At 41.6% G+C, this 20,955-nt stretch overlaps 1 protein-coding gene across 1 annotated transcript in view; it reads right to left on the bottom strand.

Annotated features, from left to right (window-relative positions):
• Positions 1-12,890: 12,890 nt before the first annotated feature.
• The window catches only part of slc49a4 (solute carrier family 49 member 4), a 47,232-nt gene continuing 39,167 nt past the window's right edge, over positions 12,891-20,955 (bottom strand). Inside the window, exon 9 of the mRNA XM_085435159.1 lies at positions 12,891-14,525. Coding sequence (XP_085291285.1) covers positions 14,410-14,525 — 116 coding nt within the window. The 3' untranslated portion in view covers positions 12,891-14,409. The remainder of the gene's footprint in view (positions 14,526-20,955) is intronic.

The following is a 20,955-nucleotide window of genomic DNA, read 5'->3' as shown; positions in this document are numbered from 1 at the left end:
GGGTCACCTGGTCCAGCCCTAACTATACGCTTTAGCAAAAAGTAAAGTTTTAAACCCAATCTTAAAAGCAGAGATAGTGTCTGTCTCCCAAATCCAAAGTGGAAGCTGGTTCCACAGAAGAGGGGCCTGAAAACTGAAGGCTCTGCCTCCCATTCTACTTTTAAATACTCTAGGAACAACAAGTAGGCCTGCAGCCTTGTCATATATGCTGACAAGGCTTAGAGCTCACTTTACATCATTTGACATGACAAACTATGGTATGGTAGCTGTTCTATGATTTATACTGGGCCCACTACAATGGCAGATTAGCGTTAGCAGCAGGGACATCAGCCCCCACTTTCCTTGACTGCGTTAATGCATGAAAGAATCACAGCCATTCACTCACACACACACACACACACACACACACACACACACACACACACACACACACACACACACACTCCTTTGCTTCGCAGCTCTTAGGCAGTAACAGGTTGTTTAGCATGAATCATTTGTACAGCCCAGAATTTGATGGGTTTTTTTCAGTAGTTTGTGTTTATGCCAGCAGACGAGCTTTCACCTGAAGCTTGACAATTTAAAAGTGCTTAAACAACAAAAAGAGGAACATAGGTATTATAGTTTAGGGGGGGTAAAAAACAAAAAAGTTGACAAAATAATTGCAAATCGGTTTTAGGGCTCGGCATTCACCACGTGCTGCGACAGGCTTTTAAGCAATTTCCCTGTCCTTGTGCTTGTTTGATGCCATTTCCTCCAATGTCATTTAAAACACAAGCCCACATGCGTGTGCATCAAAAGCGCTGTGTTCCATTAAGTGACAATTTATCTCAAATGAAAGCTGCCACATGAAGGTTAGGAAAGTTTTCTCCCCTCTCTTGCCCTCAAAACTCAGACTGCACAATAACAGATACGTTGGTCTGAAAGGGCATAAAGGAATTAAGCATTTCATTCATAGCAATGTGTTTATACCAAAAGCCGCACTTGTTTTCACCCCTCGTGGATTGTTTCAATGCTAAACACCGCTGCAGGAATACAATGTGTAATGAATGGACTACTAGGTCGTTCTTCCACTTAACCCTTTCTTTCAACCCTGCGGCCATTATTACTTGCTTTACTAATTTAGCTTCACTCTTCCACTGCGTCTCCAAACCAATCGCTCAAATGTTTTGTAGAGTAATCAGCAGAAATGATTCATGGCGCATCTCTGTACCTCCAGCAGTGCAAATTGGGCCTGTTTTAGGTATAAAAAGAAAAAAAAAACCTTTTTCCTTTTGCTCATGAGCGCTCCTGTGAGATCAGAGCCGTGTGTGGGCGCCGAAGCCAGGAATGTGTAGAATTACAGTCTGGCTGTGCACAGTTTTGCTCTGCAACCCAGTAGTGAAATCAGTCAATCCAGAAAATAGCTGCAAGCTTTTGGGCTTTGAGCATGAACAGGAAGATTTGGCTACAACTTTCATCTCTGCTCCCCTACCCCCAGTTTCCATCCCAGGTAAAGCCCTCCCTGAGCCTGTGGTGCTCGCAGTAGAGACAAACTGGGGCTCTAGTGTATTTACCCCAAACACGACAAACAGGTTCAAGGTCTCTTGCCGTGTTTCTGTTCCTCTGTTATTGCCTGTTGGAGAGGAGATCAGTAAGTAAGATCAGCAACTTCACAGGAACAGGCTGAGCACTGTGGCGAAATCACTGCACCGGGGATGAAAATAAAGAGGGACAGGACTGGAAGGTCTGGGACGTGCCTGAGCAGTGGGTGGGTGTAGCACTATCCACCTGCTATACTGCATCCTGTGAGGCGGAGACAGATCGGTGTAACAGCACAGGTGCAGTACTCACTACTTTCATGCTGCTGATGAGAAAAAAGAGACATCAGGAGAGTTTAATTTCCACTTCTAGCATGAAGACAAAATAACACATAGCACCAAATTATGGTTCACACACTTTGATGGCACTGTAATGTGAACATAAGTGGAAAGACCAGCTCCTTTTCTCAGTTTGAACCAATTAAAAGATGCAGAAAAGTGTAAAAATCCACAGGTAGACGTACGGCAGTGTTACCGTGTGGTCACCTGCAGATTTTGGCACTTTAACATGGCCTCTTGTATTTTCTACGCTGCGGTTTTGAAACAGGAGGACATTCCTTCCAGTTGCAACTAGTTCAGCAAAGCTTTTTGAGGCTTAAGGCTCAATTTGAGGATTATGCTTTTAATCAAGTTTATATTACTAAGCTGACAAAGTGATAAAGTGACGTTAAAACACTTCCAGACAGTTTTCAGTTTGTCTGCTCCCTAGATGTACAGTTGTGATCATGTATCAAAACATATTGCATCATTCTTTTTTTTTTGCGAATAATGACTCATTGAAATATTTCCATATTTGTTTTGTGTCCGGTTAATTTATATAATATTTTATAGAAGTGAGGACTCGGTACAGTTGTCTGTGCACGGCGGGTTGTGTTTTACATCAACGTGAAATTGATCCTGTAGCTCAACATATTGAATTGTTGTTAACTCTAAATGCCTTCATTGAAAAGGTAAACAGAGTATGAGATCATTATATTGAATCGGCGCTTGCTACAGGGAAGTGCTAAATAATGCAGACACTGCATGGAAATAGTGAATTTGTCCACATAATAATGTTCTTAGTCTTAGAGGACGATGCAATGTAATTTTAGCAGCCGAAACACTTTAGCCAGACCAGCGTAAAGTCTTTTAGACAAAGTCAAGTATTCGATGTTTTATTGAGGGTTTTTCTCTTCTTCTTCTCTCGTGGTCAATCAGCAACACAGTGAAAATGACCTCTAAATAGATTAAATAAACACAGAAAATCAGGGTTGTAAAAGGGGAAACATGGAGGACTACATAGATTATGGGAACTTTGCACACATCTCAGTGTTATGTAAGACAGAGCGGCAAAGATTCAAAAGGAAAGACTATGAAAAATATTGTTTCTTTGAATGTCCTCGGGCAAATAGTCAGTCGGTGCTCACTGGAAGCTTAAGTCAAGTGCAGGTCAAGTATCAAGTCTACCACTCTGGTTGTGATGTTGTTTTAATTAAACCCTTCTTTTTTAAAGTGAACATATACATGAGGAATTATAATAAGAAACAACGTGCATGATTAGAGACATCAACGTCAAGTTAAAGCGGATCATTAACCCCTTATAGGACAGTAGACTCACAGGAAACGTAAACACCAATATATACAATGTAAGTAGAATAAAAATGTCTTTTTAGAAATTCATAAAAGGAGCAAAATCAGACATATTTGACTATTTACAGCTTGAAACCAACAATGTTACTCAAACCTGTCACAAGATCCAGATTATTACTGTCTGTCAATGTTCTACATTATAAATAATAATGAAAATAATAATATAATACCCTGACTATGGCCTACTAGATGCATCTGGTCTATGTCTAAAAATGAAACTGCATCACTTGTGTCAGTCTGAGTCCAATTTCAATAATATTTAGAAATCCTATGCAATCAACACGTATCTCAACATTTAGAGCAACTTTTCAAGCACATAATGTGTGAATTTCATCAACTTACAACTTTTATTTTCAGTATTATGACCATAGTAGTCAAGTCAAGCCAACTTTATCATACAATCATATGTATATATGTATATATACATATATACTTATACATGCTCACATCATCCAATAAGAGAAGTAGGAGCAACAATACATATTTCCCAAATTCTGGAAGAATGCTGAAGTTTGAAATACTCGAGGCAACTGCTGATTGGTCAGATGCACCTATGTCACTGTCATGTAGATTGATGTTTGCTGACTCGATGGGAGAAATCCGTGTGGTTCTACGACCCCACAGAGAGGCACAGGGAAGCCAGTTATCTAACATCTAATGATGCTTTAGGTATTTTCTGAGTGTTTTGATCACTCGTCTTTATTTTGACGGAGCATACGGTGTGCAGTGGAATCCGTCTTTCAGTGTTGACACCAAAGGAACAACTGCACAGTGTTTCTCTGTGAATCACTTTGGCTCTGAATTGAAACTTAATTTCCTGCATTCACACGTTTTTTCTCACCAATGCCCGACACATCCAGTGGCTCTGTCTCAGGTGACTGCATGGCACCCTCTTTGACCTCAAAATTAAGTCAAACTGTGAAATCTGCTGCTCTTTCTCCTCACTGCAGGAACAGCGACGGGTTAATGAAACCGCTGACCCAGCCCAGACACTTACTGACATGTTGCACCTCTAATTTTCTGCCCAATAGGATCCCAAAGGCAAAACCCACAAGTTTTTAAGAGAACCACAAAGAGTCCTACGGTGCACTGTTGTGACTTTTGTGTGTGATGTGATTTTCCTTTGGGCACAGACAGGGAATATTAAGATAAGATAAGATAAGATAACCTTTATTAGTCCCACACGTGGGACTAATAATGGGCCACACATGGGCCAAGTATTGATCCTCACAAGAATGAGAGCATGATGACAACCATGTAGTGTACACAGAGTGAAAATTACATTTTGTCAGGGCTTAGAAGCAATACTTGTACTGATATAGGTGCAGGATTTTCAAACCATTTCTTACAGGAAGTAATGATGTAACACCAAGTGTATTATATTTGATACATGAGTTTTTGAGACCTCTGCATAATCAGTGTGATTTTTCTTTTTTGCTTAATAAATCTGAATAAATTGCACAATAAACATTAAAGCGATTCATTGCTCAAAAATGCAACATATAGCAAACATAATACAAATTCAGACTCATGTATGCAAAATTATATTTAATTATTATCTGGTTCAAGCTTTACTTGGTTAACATATAAAATGCTGTTAAGTTTAAAATTTAACACCAGCTTCTCCAAAATTCTTTCTTCATTCACTATTTTCTGGCACTGTTTTGATTCAATATGTAGAAATACCCAGATGTCCAGCAAAGTGCAAATAATATTTTAACATGTAATTTAATTTTTAAAACGTTGTGAAGGGAAAAGCAAATATAAGGTCAAAGGAAAAAGATCTCAAACAAAAGTCTGAGCTCCACTTTTAAATATAACTGTGAGTGACTGTATGCAAACGAACACAGTGGGGGGATCGACAAAACAACTCGGCTGAACACTTAACCAATCAGCTCACTTCAAAACACTGTCCACAGGGGTGCTTTCAGTGCAGGGCGAAAAGGTCAACACGCCAACTTGCTTTAAAAAAAAACAAACCTCAAAATTAAGCGTGCTTCCAACAGCCTTCAGAACGTATTTCATCTGCAGTCTTCTTTTCTTCTAAACAAAAACTAAACATTGCACATTTCCTGGCAGCAGCAGCAGCAGCAGAAGATTACCTCGGAGAGTAAACAGTGCCTCACTAAGCCAATATTTTCTTGCAAAAAACAGTTGCAGTGACGTCCCGATTATTTTATCAGCTGGCATAATGAGCTTTGGTCCTGTTCAGCTTTATTTATGTATTTTTATTGTTTGTGGCTGCATTCTTAACTTCATGGCTACAAGAAAATAGCTTTTTTTTAAATTAATAAAGCACATTTTGCAGATGTGCATTTTAAGCATACTGTGCATTTAAACTGAGAGTAGAGAGCTGTTTATATTGATAGCTGTTTACCCGCTCGCCAACAACAACAACTTCATTAACAGCCACTATTACACTGGAACTGCTCATGCAGCACTTTCCTCTTTTAACCACCAAAGTAATTTTGTAAAAATCAATATGTTCAATAGTGACATAAAATGTTTATTTCTGCTTGCGAACCCTAAATGACAGATACATCATAGTGTATGCTGCTTTTTTAACAGCACGCACGTTTAAAACACCGTCTTTCTAGATTTTCTGCTCACAGAAAAAGGTCAGATTAAGAAAGTCCCTCCTAAGAAAGTGTTTGAAAGCTGTGATATACGCCTCTTTAACACAGTTTGCATGTAGATGTATGTGTGTTCAGTTTCTGTAAAGTATAAAAGGGAGGGATGAGCCCATCCCTGCAGTCATGGGGCAGGAGGTGGGGTACACTCTGGACAGGTCACCAGTCTATCACATGGACAACACAGAGAGACACATGACCATTCACTGCTCTCATTCTGAGCTACAACCAACTTATAATCAACATGGAGGCTCCATATGGAGGGCCCCCAGCTGTGGTTTGAGCATATAACCGCATTGCTTTGAGGTGACGTCTCTAATCACTGTACCACTGTGCCCATCCCTACATTAACGCATGTTTTTGTGCTATTGTGCATTAAAAGCTTCGTAGCTGCTCCATAAGTTCTTTCCATAAGGACCAGTTCTTATTTGTCTTTAAAGAATTTCCACTAATTGAGACATTGTGTAAAATTCCTCCTGAAAAAGATGCACTGTGAAAAAAAATGACATCATCATCAAGTAATGATGAGCTTGTCCTGATTTCTAAACAAGAAGCAGAGATTCTGGGTCCAATTCTCACAAGAAGGCAGCAGCAGGGAGAATTTCATGGTTTGATCCAGGAGTTGAAGCTGAATCACGACCGCTTTCGTACATATTTCAGGATGTCAGTGGGGCAGGATGAGCTCTTGTTGCCAGAGTTGGGACCACATCTGAGGCAGAGAAGGGATGATTTCAGACAGCTGACTGAGCCATAGCAGTGTCTAACTGTGTGTCTGAGTACAATAGTATTCGTTTTCTATTTGGATATTCTGCGTGTCTTGAGCTAAGAGTGCCTTGCTTGCCAATGCAGCAGTCTGATTGGTCAGATCCGTTTATTCACGTCCAAAAAATCTGAAAACTTGAGCTTGGTTAAAAATAAATAAATGCCACAAAGTCGTCCAGCAGAATTATGCAGTTGGTGTGAACAGCTGCATTAAGAATAGCTGAGTCCAAAAAAGATTTTTAAAGCACACAATATTTTTGGTATTTAAACGCTTTTACACTAACTGCTGGTACATAATTAAAGTCTAACATTGCAGATTTCATGAGCTGCATGTGGGATGTAACTTTAAAGCAGCTTTAATGACCAACTTATCAACAATCAGTGTAACAGTACAGTGTTTTCTTCCCTCAAAGCCTTTGCCTGCACTACCAGAGGAGCAGCCTGTTCGAAGTCTGTCGCTCCCACCTTCACTCATCTTTAACAAGGAGCGAGGGCAAGTGAAACATGTGATGTTTCGTGGGGTGAAACAGCTGTGGATCATGACACAGGAGCTCACGGATCCTGCAGACAGCTTCTTTTTTTCACCAACCCCATCTACATTAGCTGAGGACTGCATCTGTAGCAAAGGTGAGCTGTGATTTAAATAGACAGCCTGCCGGATCAAAGCCTGCCTACCTGTTCTTCCGGCTACAGCCTTTCCGCTTGCATGGTTATCATAATTGCTCTTGCTCAGAGGACATGCTGCTTCCGTCAGGGCCACGTCCTCCTGCATTAGAGCTGAGGAGCCTCAGCCAAGCAGAACCTGGCTGTGCAGGTAGATACTTTTTCTCCTTTTTCTCAGAACACCTCCGAAACTCTGTTGAATATACAAGTTGCTCTCCGCAGACTTAAAAGTTCAAAACTTGTGAAAAGAAGAACACCTGGCTCTGGCCAGCTTGACTCGTGGTAGTTAGGAAGCTACAATACAAAGCAAAATGTGCCTATAAAATGTATCTATGCTGAAATGTACTGGCTGATGTGTTAGGAAACGATGCCACGCTGTTTTAATGGAAATGAAAACGATCAACCTACAGAGGGCTGAGTTCAAAGACACCCTGAAAACCAAAGAGAAAAAAACTATGTGTCAGGATGAATTTCATTGGAGCAACTCAAAATGGTACTTGGTAGTTTGCATGACCCCAATGTACGTGCGTGCCTGACAACATTAGGGTATGCATAATGAGATGACTTATGATCCTGGGAGGTCTCCTCCCAGATCTGGACAGTCTGAGGTGCAACCTGCTGGTGCAGGATGGGTCGAAACATCGTGTTCAGGAGCTGCAATGGTGTCAGCTCATTCATCCTCCTAGAACTGCCTGCATACTCTCGCCAGATGAGGCCGGGTGTTGCTGTGCACCAGGAGGAACTCAAGACCCACTGCACCAACATAGGATCTGATAATGGGTCCAAAGGATTTCATCATGATGCCTAATGGCAGTCAGGGTAATGTTGGCGAACCTGTAGAGGTCTGTGTATCCCTCCATCGATATGCCTCACCACACCATCACAGACCCAAACCAGTTATGCTGAACGATGTTGCAGCACAGCTTCTCCAGAACCTTTCACGTCTGTTACATGTGCTCAAAGTGAACCTGCTCTCATCTGTGGAAGGCATAGGGCACAGGCAGTGGACCAGCCGATTCTGGTACCCCCCAGTCGGGTTCCACAGTGTCAGGTAGTGAACACAGAGCCCACTAAGGATGTGGGGTCCAAAGGCCACCTTCATAAAACCATTTCTGACTGTTTGGTCAGAGACATTCACACCAGTCGCCTGCTGGAGGTCATTTTGAAGCTCTGACAGTGTCCATCCTATTCGTCCTTGCCCATCAGCAAGACCAGAGCAGATAGCAGTCCTGCTGATGGATTAAGGACCTTCTACGGTCCTGTCCAACTCTCCTGCAGTAACTGCCTGTCTCCTGGAATCTCCTCCATGCTAAGAGTGTGCTGGGAGACACAGCAAACCTCTTGCCAATAGCACAAATTTATGTGCCATCTTGGAGGAGTTGGACTATCAGTGCGCCTTTTATAACTCCTACAAGTCTGTCTCAGGGTTTTCACAAATACCTGTGTCATATTTATAACTTAATGTATGCTGTGTTTTCCCCACAGGAGCAACCAAATACCTCAAATTCACCTGTGATGAATTGGGAAATTAGTGGCCAGCTGTCAAACGCTGGTAGCGCTGGCTTTTGCAGCCCATCGCTCCTAATCAAGAGCACCTAGCTCCTTTTTAAATATGTTGAAGATAAAGTAGCACTGTGATAGCAATTGTGCTAAATGAGCCATTTGAAAGTGTGGCTCATTTTTCATAATACTGGAGAAGTCAATTAAGGGACTTTTGAAGCTCGGGGAGGCCCAAGGAGACATTGAGGTGCGACGATAGGAAAAGACACCAGTGATTTTGAGTCACAAGAGAGAGAAAAACAAGCAGAGTCTCAGTGGAGAGACAACAGGGAAATGTAACCAGCAGCAGTGTCTGAGAGGAGAAAACAAAGGACAGGGTATAAAAATGTCAGACGCAGCAACAGTGACACCAGTTTTTGTCAGCCAGCCAGCTGCTTTCATAGCCTTTGACAGGCTGAGCAACAAAAGCCAAAATATCCAAATTGCTTGTGGGTAAAAGACGACTATTGTTACACTTTGTGTGGCCCCCATCTGCTCCCAGAGGACCCGGAGCCATGACACCACGTCCCACACTGACAGCGAGCCAGGGGGAGAAATTGGAATTGAACGGCTGCTGAAAGGCTGTTAATAAACAGTTAGTGTTGCATTTGCGAACAGTGTGAAATGTAAGCATCATTACCTAATCTCTCCCTGACAAGAAAACACAGCCACTGCTTTTTCCCCCCGGTGTTTGTTAGAGGAGTTAGCTAAAACCCGGGCCTTACTGTAAAAGACAAAAGTGGTTTCTCCTTAATAACATCCCTCTGTGTGAATAAAACATCTGCTCCCTTTGCTAGTCATTTCTGCATTAGCTAAAACCCGATTTAATAAAAGTATTTAACAGCGGTGTTCTGCCTGCAGGAGCTTCTCTTTGAATCTGACTTGAATTTTAAACTTCACTAAGTTAAGATTTGCTTGAACTCATTGGAGATCTGATTCTTTTTTGTTTTCACACAAGATATTTTTCCACCTCAGGTTTTATGAAACTGCTAGATTTCAGTCGAGCACAGCATGGAGTTCTTGGTGGCTCTGGTCCCAACTGCCTTAGTCAGCTGCTCATGTGTAGTTTTGGGCTGATCCAGCACCTTTCTCATGATCGTCCTCACCCTATGAGGTGATGTTAGGCATGGAGCTGCAGACTGATGGCGACTTATGTCGTTAACCTCCTAAGATCCAAACTCTTTCATGCCATGCATTTTTAATTTCTCTTTGCTATATTTGGACTGATTGGGACCTGATGAATGTAAAAACAAAGAATTACCTGATTTTTTTTTTTATCTGATTTTTGTTTCTGAGAAAACAAAAATCCGCATATGAGGACATTAGTTTTAAATTTCAGTGGCAGTATAATGTCCTGGTAAGTGGATATCAGGCCCTAATAGAGCAAAATTCTGTATTTTGGTCTAAATAACCCAAAATGTGATGTCCTCATATGTGGACGCCAGGTCCTAGAAGGTTATTTTCCAAACAGTTTTCATCTTCCCACCAAGCTTCTGAGATTTTTGGTTGATATTCCGTCTCCATGAAAATGAAACTAACAAAATCAGAGACTGTTGATATCTTTGTAAGTGAGCAAACTCACAAGTTCTGCATGGGACTGAATCATTAAGTCCCCAATGTGCACATCGATTCTGTGTTCTTGTGTTTATGAAGTTAAAATCCTCCAGCTCCACCATCAACAATGGCTGCTTGGACACCATTCCAGTTTCATGATAAAGTTTTACTGAACAACAGCTGCTTTTATATAAACAGCTCCGGGAGTTTGGCTTGACAACCACTTGTAACGAGTAATCGACCTTCCCTTGGAACCATTTCTTGGACTTTGATACTGCAAATAAACAAACAAACACACCCACGGCAAAAAAATATATCAATTAATAACCTCAGAGTTTTCTTAATCTGCATTGTTGATTAATTTGAAAAAAAAAATCTCGGTGTTATGTCATGTCCAATTTTTGCCCAATCACAGGGGACAAACAGGATGGAAGATAGGAGGAAAAAACTGAACCTTTGTTAATAAACTTCCAATAAAGCAAAAAAAAAAAAAAAAAAAGGCATAAGAAGGCACATTTATTTTAACTGTGGTAGTGTCTTCAAAACCAAACAGATCATCATGGATCAGCAGGGACGTAAAGTGGACTCATTTTATGTCCCTGGAGGCTTGCTTCAAATGCCGTGCAATAATTTTTTACGGCACACCCAACCTAAAACCATCAAATCTGATGTTACTTATTTTTTATGTCTCTTTGTGAATCTGACCCCTGATAAAGGTCTTGGCCCATGCAGGTCACAACTCCTGCCAGTCTCAATGGCAATAGCTGAAAGCTTTAAGTTCGCAACAGAATAATATTGTACAGAGGGTTCGATAAATCGCAGCATCTTTTAGTTCGCACGAAGAGCCACTCATAGTAATTGGAACCAGACTGATGACTGTAGCATACACACTCGCCCCAGAGACCTTTTCTCGCCAGCAACAGAGCATGAGCTCATCCCCAGCTGGTCCACCAGAGGGAGGGGACCGTGCAGGCAGGATGGATGTAATGCAAGGCTCTAAAAAGAGTGAGGTAATGGGTGAAGCATCTTCTTCCTGATTTTTATCCAAAGAGAGACAAAAGCAGGAAAACTGAAAGATTTCCTAGAATGCAGGTGTCCTCCTGGGAGCTTCCTCTCCTCCTGCCTCAGGATGATGTGCATGGAGGTTGCTGTGCTGCCAGAATAACAGAAAACAAGTCCAGGTCCCACCAGAGTGTGATGCAACCTGCTTCTTAAAGGCCCAATCGCCAATACAAGTGTGAACACATAAAGTTCTGCAACTCAAGACGTGAAAACTTATGTTTTATTATGTTAGTAAATATTTATTTGTAACACAATCTTATGTTTTCCAGTGTGACAAGCTGTGTAAGTCAAGTATTTGTGATTGATGTTATAAAAAGCATTAATTGACGTTGTGCGCTATCCTATCAGAAGCAGACACCAGAAGATGGGAACACTGTACTCACAAGTAATGAGCATGGGCAGCAACAATATTCAGGCAGGCTGTGGCTCTTTATGATGCTCGGTTAGTGCTAAGAGGCCCAAAGTGTTGCAAGAAAAGTTGCCCGATACCCTCACACAACCAGCACTACTGGCTGTTGATGCAGAGCAGAATCCATGCTTTCATGTTGTTTACCATCCAAATGTCGCAGTAATATGCCCTGTTAAAGGGGAGATTTTCCTTCCTGCTGCTGCCAAATGCTTGGTCATAGGGAACTGTTAGATTGTTGGAGATTTTTGTTACTGTAAGGCCTTTATTTTTAAATTTTAAGCAACTGAAGCGATTGAGGTGACTGCTGTTGTGAATTAGTGGTGTATAAATAAAATTCAATCGAATTTAACTGAAATCTGCTTCAAGCTATAATAAATTCTGCATTCAGAGAAGAGCTGTTTAATGCAGTTATTTTAAAATAACATGACTTACTTTCTATAAACCACTTCATAGTGTGAGCTTTAGTTTTGCATTTTACCTGCATGTTTCTTACAATAACTAGCTGGTCTGCATCTTTGTGACTCAGCTTATACAATTGATAATTGCACCTTGCCAAATATACTTGCTAAAGTGGGTTGATAACTACTACTATCAGTTCTTGTGAACTGATAGAACGGTTGTAAACAACCCAAGAACAAGCTAAAAAAAAAATAAATAAAAAAAAAAAAAAAAAAAAAAAAAAATCGAGATTTCAAAACAGACTTCAATGAGCGATGGTCCGTGTTTTGTATACATACTAGCATGTGCATGGAGCACAAGTGATGATCCAAAATGTTGAAGACTGCATTTTGACTAAGGATCACAGTGCAATGTATGTAAAGCCTAAACAGGGTGCGTTAAAGTGAGAGGGACACAGTGTTTGAAAAAGCTGTGTGAGCGCACAGCACAGGAAACGTCTGCTTCTGAACAAAGGCAAGTGTCCTCTGGGGAAAGGTCAGAGAACGACTGTGATGTGAAAGAAGAAAAAAGCAACAAATGAACAGGTCAGTGGCCAAAGAAACTAAAATCAAAGATTAACTCTGGGAAGCACAAATTGATGTCAGGTGGCTACAAGTTATCCAGAGGTACGTTTTCAATAACCTTTATTAGCATAACAATAGGAGAACAGCAGCAGTATTATTTGTAAAATGCTCTTTAATAAGGTGCTGGAAATATCTGACAGTCATGTTTGTTCTTTTCCACAGAACATTTATCACCAAAACCTGGGACACCACAGTGTGACCAGAGCATGTGCCACAAAACAGAACATGACCTTTTACAAAATTTACACATAAAATAGTCACAGTGTAGAGGAGAGGGAGGCTGAACGCACTGCACTGGGATATTAAGGCAACACGTCCCTTATTTTTCCCCCCGTACAAGAAAAAAAAAAAGTATGAAAGAAAGAAAAAGACAAAAAAGCACCAGGAAACCGTTTAGAGGACCTAAAGGAAAACACAAACACTTCTGTCATAAGTGATGTGCAAGGCAAAGACACAAACATGAACAAGTTACAAATGTAAGTGACAGATGTTTGGTGCAAAACACCCGCTGGTGCTTTGGAGACCAGCAGCTTGGCAATTCAAATGTTGCGTAATCCAGTCTGTATAATAAAACAACCTGTCTCATCTTTGTGGATCTTAGCAGGGGTTGAAATTTTCATCCTGTTATGATTTTTCTTTTTTAACTCTTTAGCTTTGTTAGTGTTGAGATGTTTCCAGTAAATACTGGCAGATTTCTGAGGAAACAAATGAATAAAAACGATCAAGAAAAAACAAAAACAAAACAAAAAAAAAACCCCCAAACGAATGTCAAATTAAAAAGCAAACCTCCCAGAAATTGATACAGTTATCTATAAACAGGCAGAACACAGAGAGCATTTTATTTCTTCCACATGTGCAGCAGATTGGTAGAAGATTCCAGGTGTGTCTGATCCCGGCCCATGTCTCGAAATCTGGGAGATTTTTTTCCATGAGATTTGTCTCGAGAGGCTGATAAAACAGGGAGCGAGTCCCTGCCTCTCACTGACAGGCAATATTACAGGCAAACTCACCACGAGCACATCTGCAACAGCCAACAACACCAGGAGATCCAGTACAGCCAGGCCTGCTGATTGGCTGAGGAAACATTTTCCTTTCCACACCTCTGATGCCGATCTGTAGTAAACGTGATGTGCAGTAATTTTGAGCGTGTCCAGTTTCTGCAGGGATGATGATCAGGAGGAGGGATGCAAACAGCCGCATGGCAGGAAGGCGGGAAGAGGGGGGGGGGGCACACTGATTACAGCTTTAAATGTTACATCATCAGTTAATAAACAACCGTCCGTCATGCTGTACCCGGTAAAGAAAACTCAAGCCGTCACAAAAGCTCGTTTACGTACAAACACTGAGACAAAAGGAGGTAATAACGAGTTAAACAGTCATATGGCGTTGAGTCGATCACCTATAAAGAGTAAACATTGAGATCACGCTTATTCCTAAAACATTACATGTTAAAAGAGCGCAGGTGGTTCACTTGCCCTTCATCTCCCTTTTCTCATCTTCGTTGTGCAAGAGTTATTATTTAGTCCTTTATTATTCGGTTGCACATTTGCATCCTCATAGTGTCACACAGAGACAAAGACGTCCAGGTAGAGGCGATCGTAGGACTCCCTGAAGAAGAGGATGAGGACGAGGCTGAAGAGACAGGAGCCAGTTAGACACCAGTTCAGCCACGACACATCTAGATGAAGACAAGAAAGGGAACAAGCACGAGTTAGATTTCTGTTCAATCACCAAAGAGCTTTAAGCAAGTTTTCCTACTTAGCAGCCATCTTGGTACCAAACAGTCATTTTGGCCTAATTAAACCAGACCCCTATCGAAATGGTTTGGGAGACAGCCACACTGATTGTGATGGACAACTGTGCATTTCTCATTTGCCTCTTCAACCTTTTCCTTCTTGGCTTCCTGATAACTTTCAGTCAGTACCACTATATTTAAAAGAGATCCCACAATTCACCTCTGTGCACATATCTGGAAAGCATAAGCTGGCCAGAGTAAGAAGCAACCTAAAAAGCATCGCTGTACTTGTATTTTTTAAATGTGCAAAAGGAGCATCAAACTGAGGGTCAGCTTTGATATCAGCTGATCTGAACTGTAGCAAAATCTTGGTTAGGCTCTCATCATGGCCAATTAACACTATCATCATGGTTAAATGACTGTGGTATTGGTGGTCACGTCAAAAAATAAAAAGGATCTGAAAAGGACACGACCAGAGTTCCTGGTACACAGCAGCAAACCCCTACATATGACACTGTGCTCCTTTATAATAATATGACTCCACATATATACAGAAACCTAAAGGAGATGTTCACATGAAATGACACTGAATGATTAATTAGCATTAACAGCCCTAATGGCTAATCAACAGGAATTTCTGACATGCCACACAAAACAGAAGCAGCCTGTGCCGTCTTTCATAATCACTCTCAATAATTCAATGATATTGGCAGTGTTCCCTATTATCATTGACCTACACTTGAACCTAAACATGGTGCAGAATGAGGTGTTCTATTTTCTCTGCTCTGTTCAAGCTCCATTAACCACAGGAGAGGTGCTCTGGCTGTCTGCAATAATGCTGAATCTGGAGGGCAGATGGGAGCCTCACACCAGCGCTGAACCGCCGGCATCTTAACTCACCAGCACACATAACCTCTGCTTGTTCAGCCTCCGTGATGCGTGCCACAGATTGTCATCATGCACGCTTGCACGTGCGTGCACGTGTAAACGCGGGTCTAAAGCCTGGACAAAAGGCAAATCGATAAACTCTTCCTTTCACGTGTATTAAGCAGCCCTCGCTGGGAAGCTGCTCGTCTCGCAGCGAGGGCTGCGAGTTGCAGGTGTTTGAGACTCTGTCCTGACAAAGATGTTAGGCTGAATCTTTCCCGCTTGGTGAAGGCCAATATCTCAGCCAGGATACAGGCTGCAGTGGAAGCAGGAAGCTGACAGAGTAAATATAGAGAAAATCAGGTTATAACAGGCAGCAGAATCCATGAATACATGCCAGGTCAATGAGTCACAACTCACACTGGCTCAACTCCGTGTCCAGTCGGCATCCTTTTCATAAAGTCATTAATCAGCTGACCAGATCGATGCTTGAAGAGCTCGCTGCTCGGACTGCACAGCACAGCCTCTTTGTGGTAAATTATGAGTCCTGGCCGTACGACACAAATCCACATGATTGATGCGTCACCGCTTTCGTGAGGAGGAATAATGTGCGGCCAGAAGTGCGAAGATGAAAGTAAAGGATAAACTGGGGCAAAAAGAAGGTGGTGAAGGGGCTTGAGGGGAGAGGGAGGTGAGGGATTGGATAAGGGTGTTTGCAGAGAGAAGTCAAGACTCCTGAATCAGCCTCATTAATCAGAACCGTGCGAGCCGGACAGCAGGAGACCTGGCAAGGAGGCAGGTTAATGGAGTTGTGTTTATCTGACCTGCAGTCTCTGTCTAACTGTCTCTCTATCTTACACGTTCCCACAACAAAGACGTGTCCATTTAAAGTTAGAGACAAAGTGTGCGAGCGTGTGGGTCTGAGCCCACGGCCCTAAATGAATGCTAATGTGGAGTTTAGCAATCAGAGTAATTCAACCAAGTGATGTGGTGAAAACGGCCAATTACTCCTCTCTGATTTCTAAAGACGAACGTGAAGCCAAGTATGGAGGAAAGGGAGTTCAAGTCTGAGTGAGCAAACGGGAACTCAGGAGCAGAGGAGGAAGGGAGAAGATTAAAATTGAATAAAAGGAAGCAGCAAAGAAAGAAGTGAAAGTAGCTCCAAGTCTTTGAAGCTCATCCGATCACCTGTTTGCTTTAATGACCATTATAATATCTTAACGCTTCCTCTGGTTCGAGATGCGTTGCATTCCTGCACTTTCCTTCAACGTAGCGAGCAGCTGATTTCTGTCGTAAACTCAAGGCTGAGCACTTGCTGGACTATTGGTTTTGAAACACTTAAAAAGCTTGGAGAGAGAGAAAAAAAAAAGTGTTTCAAACCCATTTTCATCATTTTTCTACAGTATTTTGGATTTTTTTTTTTTTTTTTTATAAATTCCCTCTTATGCTTTTCCTCATGCTGTTACATATTTGATTATTAGGCTTTTATACTCAGCACTGAAGCATTTTGTGGGGCTTTTAAGTTACTGATAAACAGGTTGTCTAAGAGGAAGGTGGTGATGACGGGGAATGTTTTATGAAATAGAAGCTGAGGAGCTGGTAAAACCCATTTCTGTAAAGAAGTTTTTCTCTCTCATCCTTTGTCCTCGTATCTCTACCAGTCCCTACTAATTGTCCCTGTCAGTGCTGCTATGGCATTATGAGGATGAATGAACTGCTCCAAGTTTAAAAACACACGCGTAAAACTTAATGCAGTGGGTTTATTTTTAATTTCCAAACCCTGTCTGGTTTATTCCAGCTGCTATGGTGGAATGTAACTGCAACGACAGAGCAAAACTAAATGTGCAGCATGACATTGTCTGCCCCTCTGTTCACAGAGCATGCAGCCTGCTCATTAGGACACACTGACATACCGTGTCATCGTCTGACAGTTTACATGACATCGCAGAGTAAACATTTGGTCGGATCTTTGTAGTCTCAGAACCAATGAATAGATGAGAAGCATCACAGCACCTGCAGTAATAATCATGTTGCATCATTGTGGTGATCAGGTGAAAATAAATAAATACATTTTCTGTCATACGACTGCATCACTGTGTCGGCTTGCAGAGATCTGTGAACAGGAAAAACTCAGATCACATCCAGAGGGTGTTTATTATCATGGCCGTGCTGGCCGTCGCCAAAAAACGTGACATTTATCCATGGTCAGAGGGCCCGGTGGCGCCAGTGTCCGGCAGCCTCGCCTCTGTCAGTGCGCCCCAGGGTGGCTGTGGCTACCATCACCAGTGTGTGAATGTGAGTGTGAATGGGTGGATGACTGGATATGTAAAGCGCTTTGGGGTCCTTAGGGACTAGTAAAGCGCTATATAAATACAGGCCATTTACCATTTACCATGTCAGTGGCCAAGATTGATCTTTAGATGTTCTGCCCTGAAAGTCTTTAAAAAAATAAAAATAAAAAATAAAAAAATAGATGAGTCATTTATCTATAACAGACTTGTGTTTTCCGGCGCAAAGGGGGGAAATAAAAGTGAAAGACTGACTGGCTGACTTTCATTGTACTGTGCTATCAAACACTATCAATCTAACATCAAAATCTACTCCTGCCTAATGTTCCCGTCTGCTCTGTGAATCAATCATCCCCAAGACTTTAACTACAAGCTAATTTTGCATCGTGGGCCACGTACAGCCCACTTTGATCTGAAGTCTGAATTATATTAGAAATAATATAGAAAAAAAGTGCACGTCTCAACATGTCTACATAAAATCATGCCAATAAGATCACGATCACTGTATACAAGGATACAAGCAGCATGCAACAGGTGGCAAAGTTGTATTTCAAGCCACTGGCTCATCTGCTATTTTGCTAAGTTGTGTTAATACTGCCAAAGACCTTGTTCTTGACCAGACCTAACCCAGATTAAGATATTACTATTCCATAAATGATCCTAACGACAGCATCTCTGCACGGGCAGCAGAGGGGCACACGCAGACACTATGAATATTACAGTCGAGCTCAGCGCTCGTGTGAATAACAGTTCTTGTTGGAATGGAAAATGATACACATGGCTTTGATTTCATTGGAAGTTGATTAAGCACTGAAGCATGAGAGGAGATTCTTGTGAATTGTGGAGGGATCAAAATAAAAAACCAGGTCACACTCACGTTCTTGTTATTCAACTCTGCTAAAGTTTTAATACTTACCTATTCAGATTGTTTTGATTCGAGCACAGATGTAAGATGGCATTCTTGACCATCATCAGTCTCCTGATTCTAACAGGACATCAGCCACAAATGGCAATCCGACTGATCGCTGATGTCATGAACTACACTGGGTTCACTGTGACTGTATGATCACAGTCAGAGGACACCGCTGTGAACACTGGACAGTTAATCATAATAACAGCCTATTACTATGGCTGCCAGGTCAGCAGAAAGGTGCTACAGATGAAGACTGAGACGTGTGCTGACAAGCATCTTATGGCCTTAATCAGTCTTAATTGAGGTCAATGCAGCGGTATAATTAATGAAGCTCGCTTCTCCTTTACGGCCGTCGCCTTTGTTTGAGAGGATTGGGGTCACGCATGAAGATAGCGACCTCAGCTTGGTGTAAAGACCATCCATCACAAAATGACAACTGTCTGCGTACAGGTTGGTGAGAACACTTACTTCAGGAGATCACTGAGAATGAGTGCAAAGGTGTGTGTGGCACTGTTGCAAAAATGAAAAGCAGCAAATGAAACTTTTATTCTCTCAGGAGTCCTACACAAAGAAAGGTTGTTTGCCTTTTCTTTCTAACTTCTCCGCCATCTTTATAGGGGCATGAAAAAGGCAGCGAAGGCGTTTTCACTTCAGAGACTATAAAGTTTAGCCAAAAGAAAAAGAAAAGAAACCCTGGGACCTTAGAACTGTGCCAATTATTTCTCAATAGTGAATAATTTGTGTTTTTCTCCTATGCAACTGAAGTTCCACTCATCCTCCACCTCCTAGCGCTCTTCTTCCTCCACAATACCTCTCTGCTGATTTGCATTCCCCTCCATGCTCGCTACAAAATGACACAAATGCGCAGCAGATGAAATCGGAAAAGAGGGACAAGTACAGATATACGGCCCAGAGGCTCCGTTCACGTTTCTGAGTCACATGGTTTAGAGACTTGGGAATTTTTTAAAACATGACAGTCAAGAGGCCAGTTAGAGCTCACTGATCCAAGACCAGCTCCTCACAGATATTAAAACGGACAAGAGGGTAAATTCATAAACGCCCCCTCGCTCTTAGGGAGAAGGAGCTATAATTCAGAATGCATAACGAGGCAGTGGGCAGCCAAAAGGAAAACCCTAAAATGAACAATAAACTGGGAATAGGTGGACATCTTTAAAGGCGAAAGTTGCCATATTCATGAATATCAGAAGGTGAAGGGGGGTTGAAGTTTGCACATTACTTGCTAAATACAATATGAGAGTAAAGAAAGGACATTAGAGCAATTAGCCAGCCCACTAAAACACTCCAAAGGGAATTTACACAGTAATCTAAATTTATTCTTGCAGGAGTGATCTGCTCAACAGAACAGAGTGCTGCCAATTTATAGACCAGGAAGGACACGCCCACCTGCCTTTTGTTTTTTTTTTAAGATCAATGGTTACAGTCACAGTTTAATATCCACACTCAAATCGGACACTTCTCCCACAGTAGAGTTACACCGATGAAAGACTTTCAAAGTTTTCTTTTGGACTTTTCTTGGCTGCTTTATACCTGATCATTTTCACTCAAATAGTGAACTTAGGCTACGTTCACACTGCAGGCGAAAGCGCATCAAATCCGATTTTTTTGACCCTATGCGACCCGTATCCGATCATGGTGTGACAGTGTGAACGGCACAAATCCAATATTTTCAAATCCGATCTGGGTCACTTTCGTATGTGGTACTGAATCCGATACATATCTGATGTTTTAGAAGGCGACTGCTGTTTGATGGTCAAGTCGCATTAAATCTGTCTTTTACGTCACTGACACAAGACAGACGCCAATTATCATCTCCCGAGAAGACATCGCGAACGCTTCCTGGACATCCAGCGTAGATGTCAGTGAAACTGTTGGGAAGACAACGTTGGAGAAACGTGAACATTTTATTTGTATCTGCAGATTCTGACAGAAATCTGCAGCTATCCTTTGAAGCACCGCTCCTCTAAAACAGCAACAAGGATAATTATTAGGTTATCTACATTATTATGTAAATAACAAAATAACCTAAAGCAAAAATTGGGAAAGGTAAAGTCCAAAGTCTTTATATTAAGGGCCATCAGTCAAACAATATTGTTTGCTCTGGGTCTAAACAGAGCGCGTTGTGTGAAATAGGAAAGATGAAAATGCTTTTTTGCACCAACAAGGTGATTCCCAAAGAAGTATTAGCCAAAAACATATCTCAGCGTGCTGCCAGCAAACTCATATGAATTTTAAAACATTCGAAGGGACATTATCAGCATTGAACTGGGCTCCCAGGATCCTGGAT

This window comes from Copadichromis virginalis, linkage group LG16, assembly GCF_057382275.1.
Source record: "Copadichromis virginalis isolate Kocher_CV1m ecotype Utaka linkage group LG16, C_Virginalis_male_GT1.1, whole genome shotgun sequence".
Classification (NCBI taxonomy): Eukaryota; Metazoa; Chordata; class Actinopteri; order Cichliformes; family Cichlidae; genus Copadichromis; species Copadichromis virginalis.
Note: the sequence above shows the minus strand (reverse complement) of the source record. Positions and strands in the feature narration are given on the sequence as shown.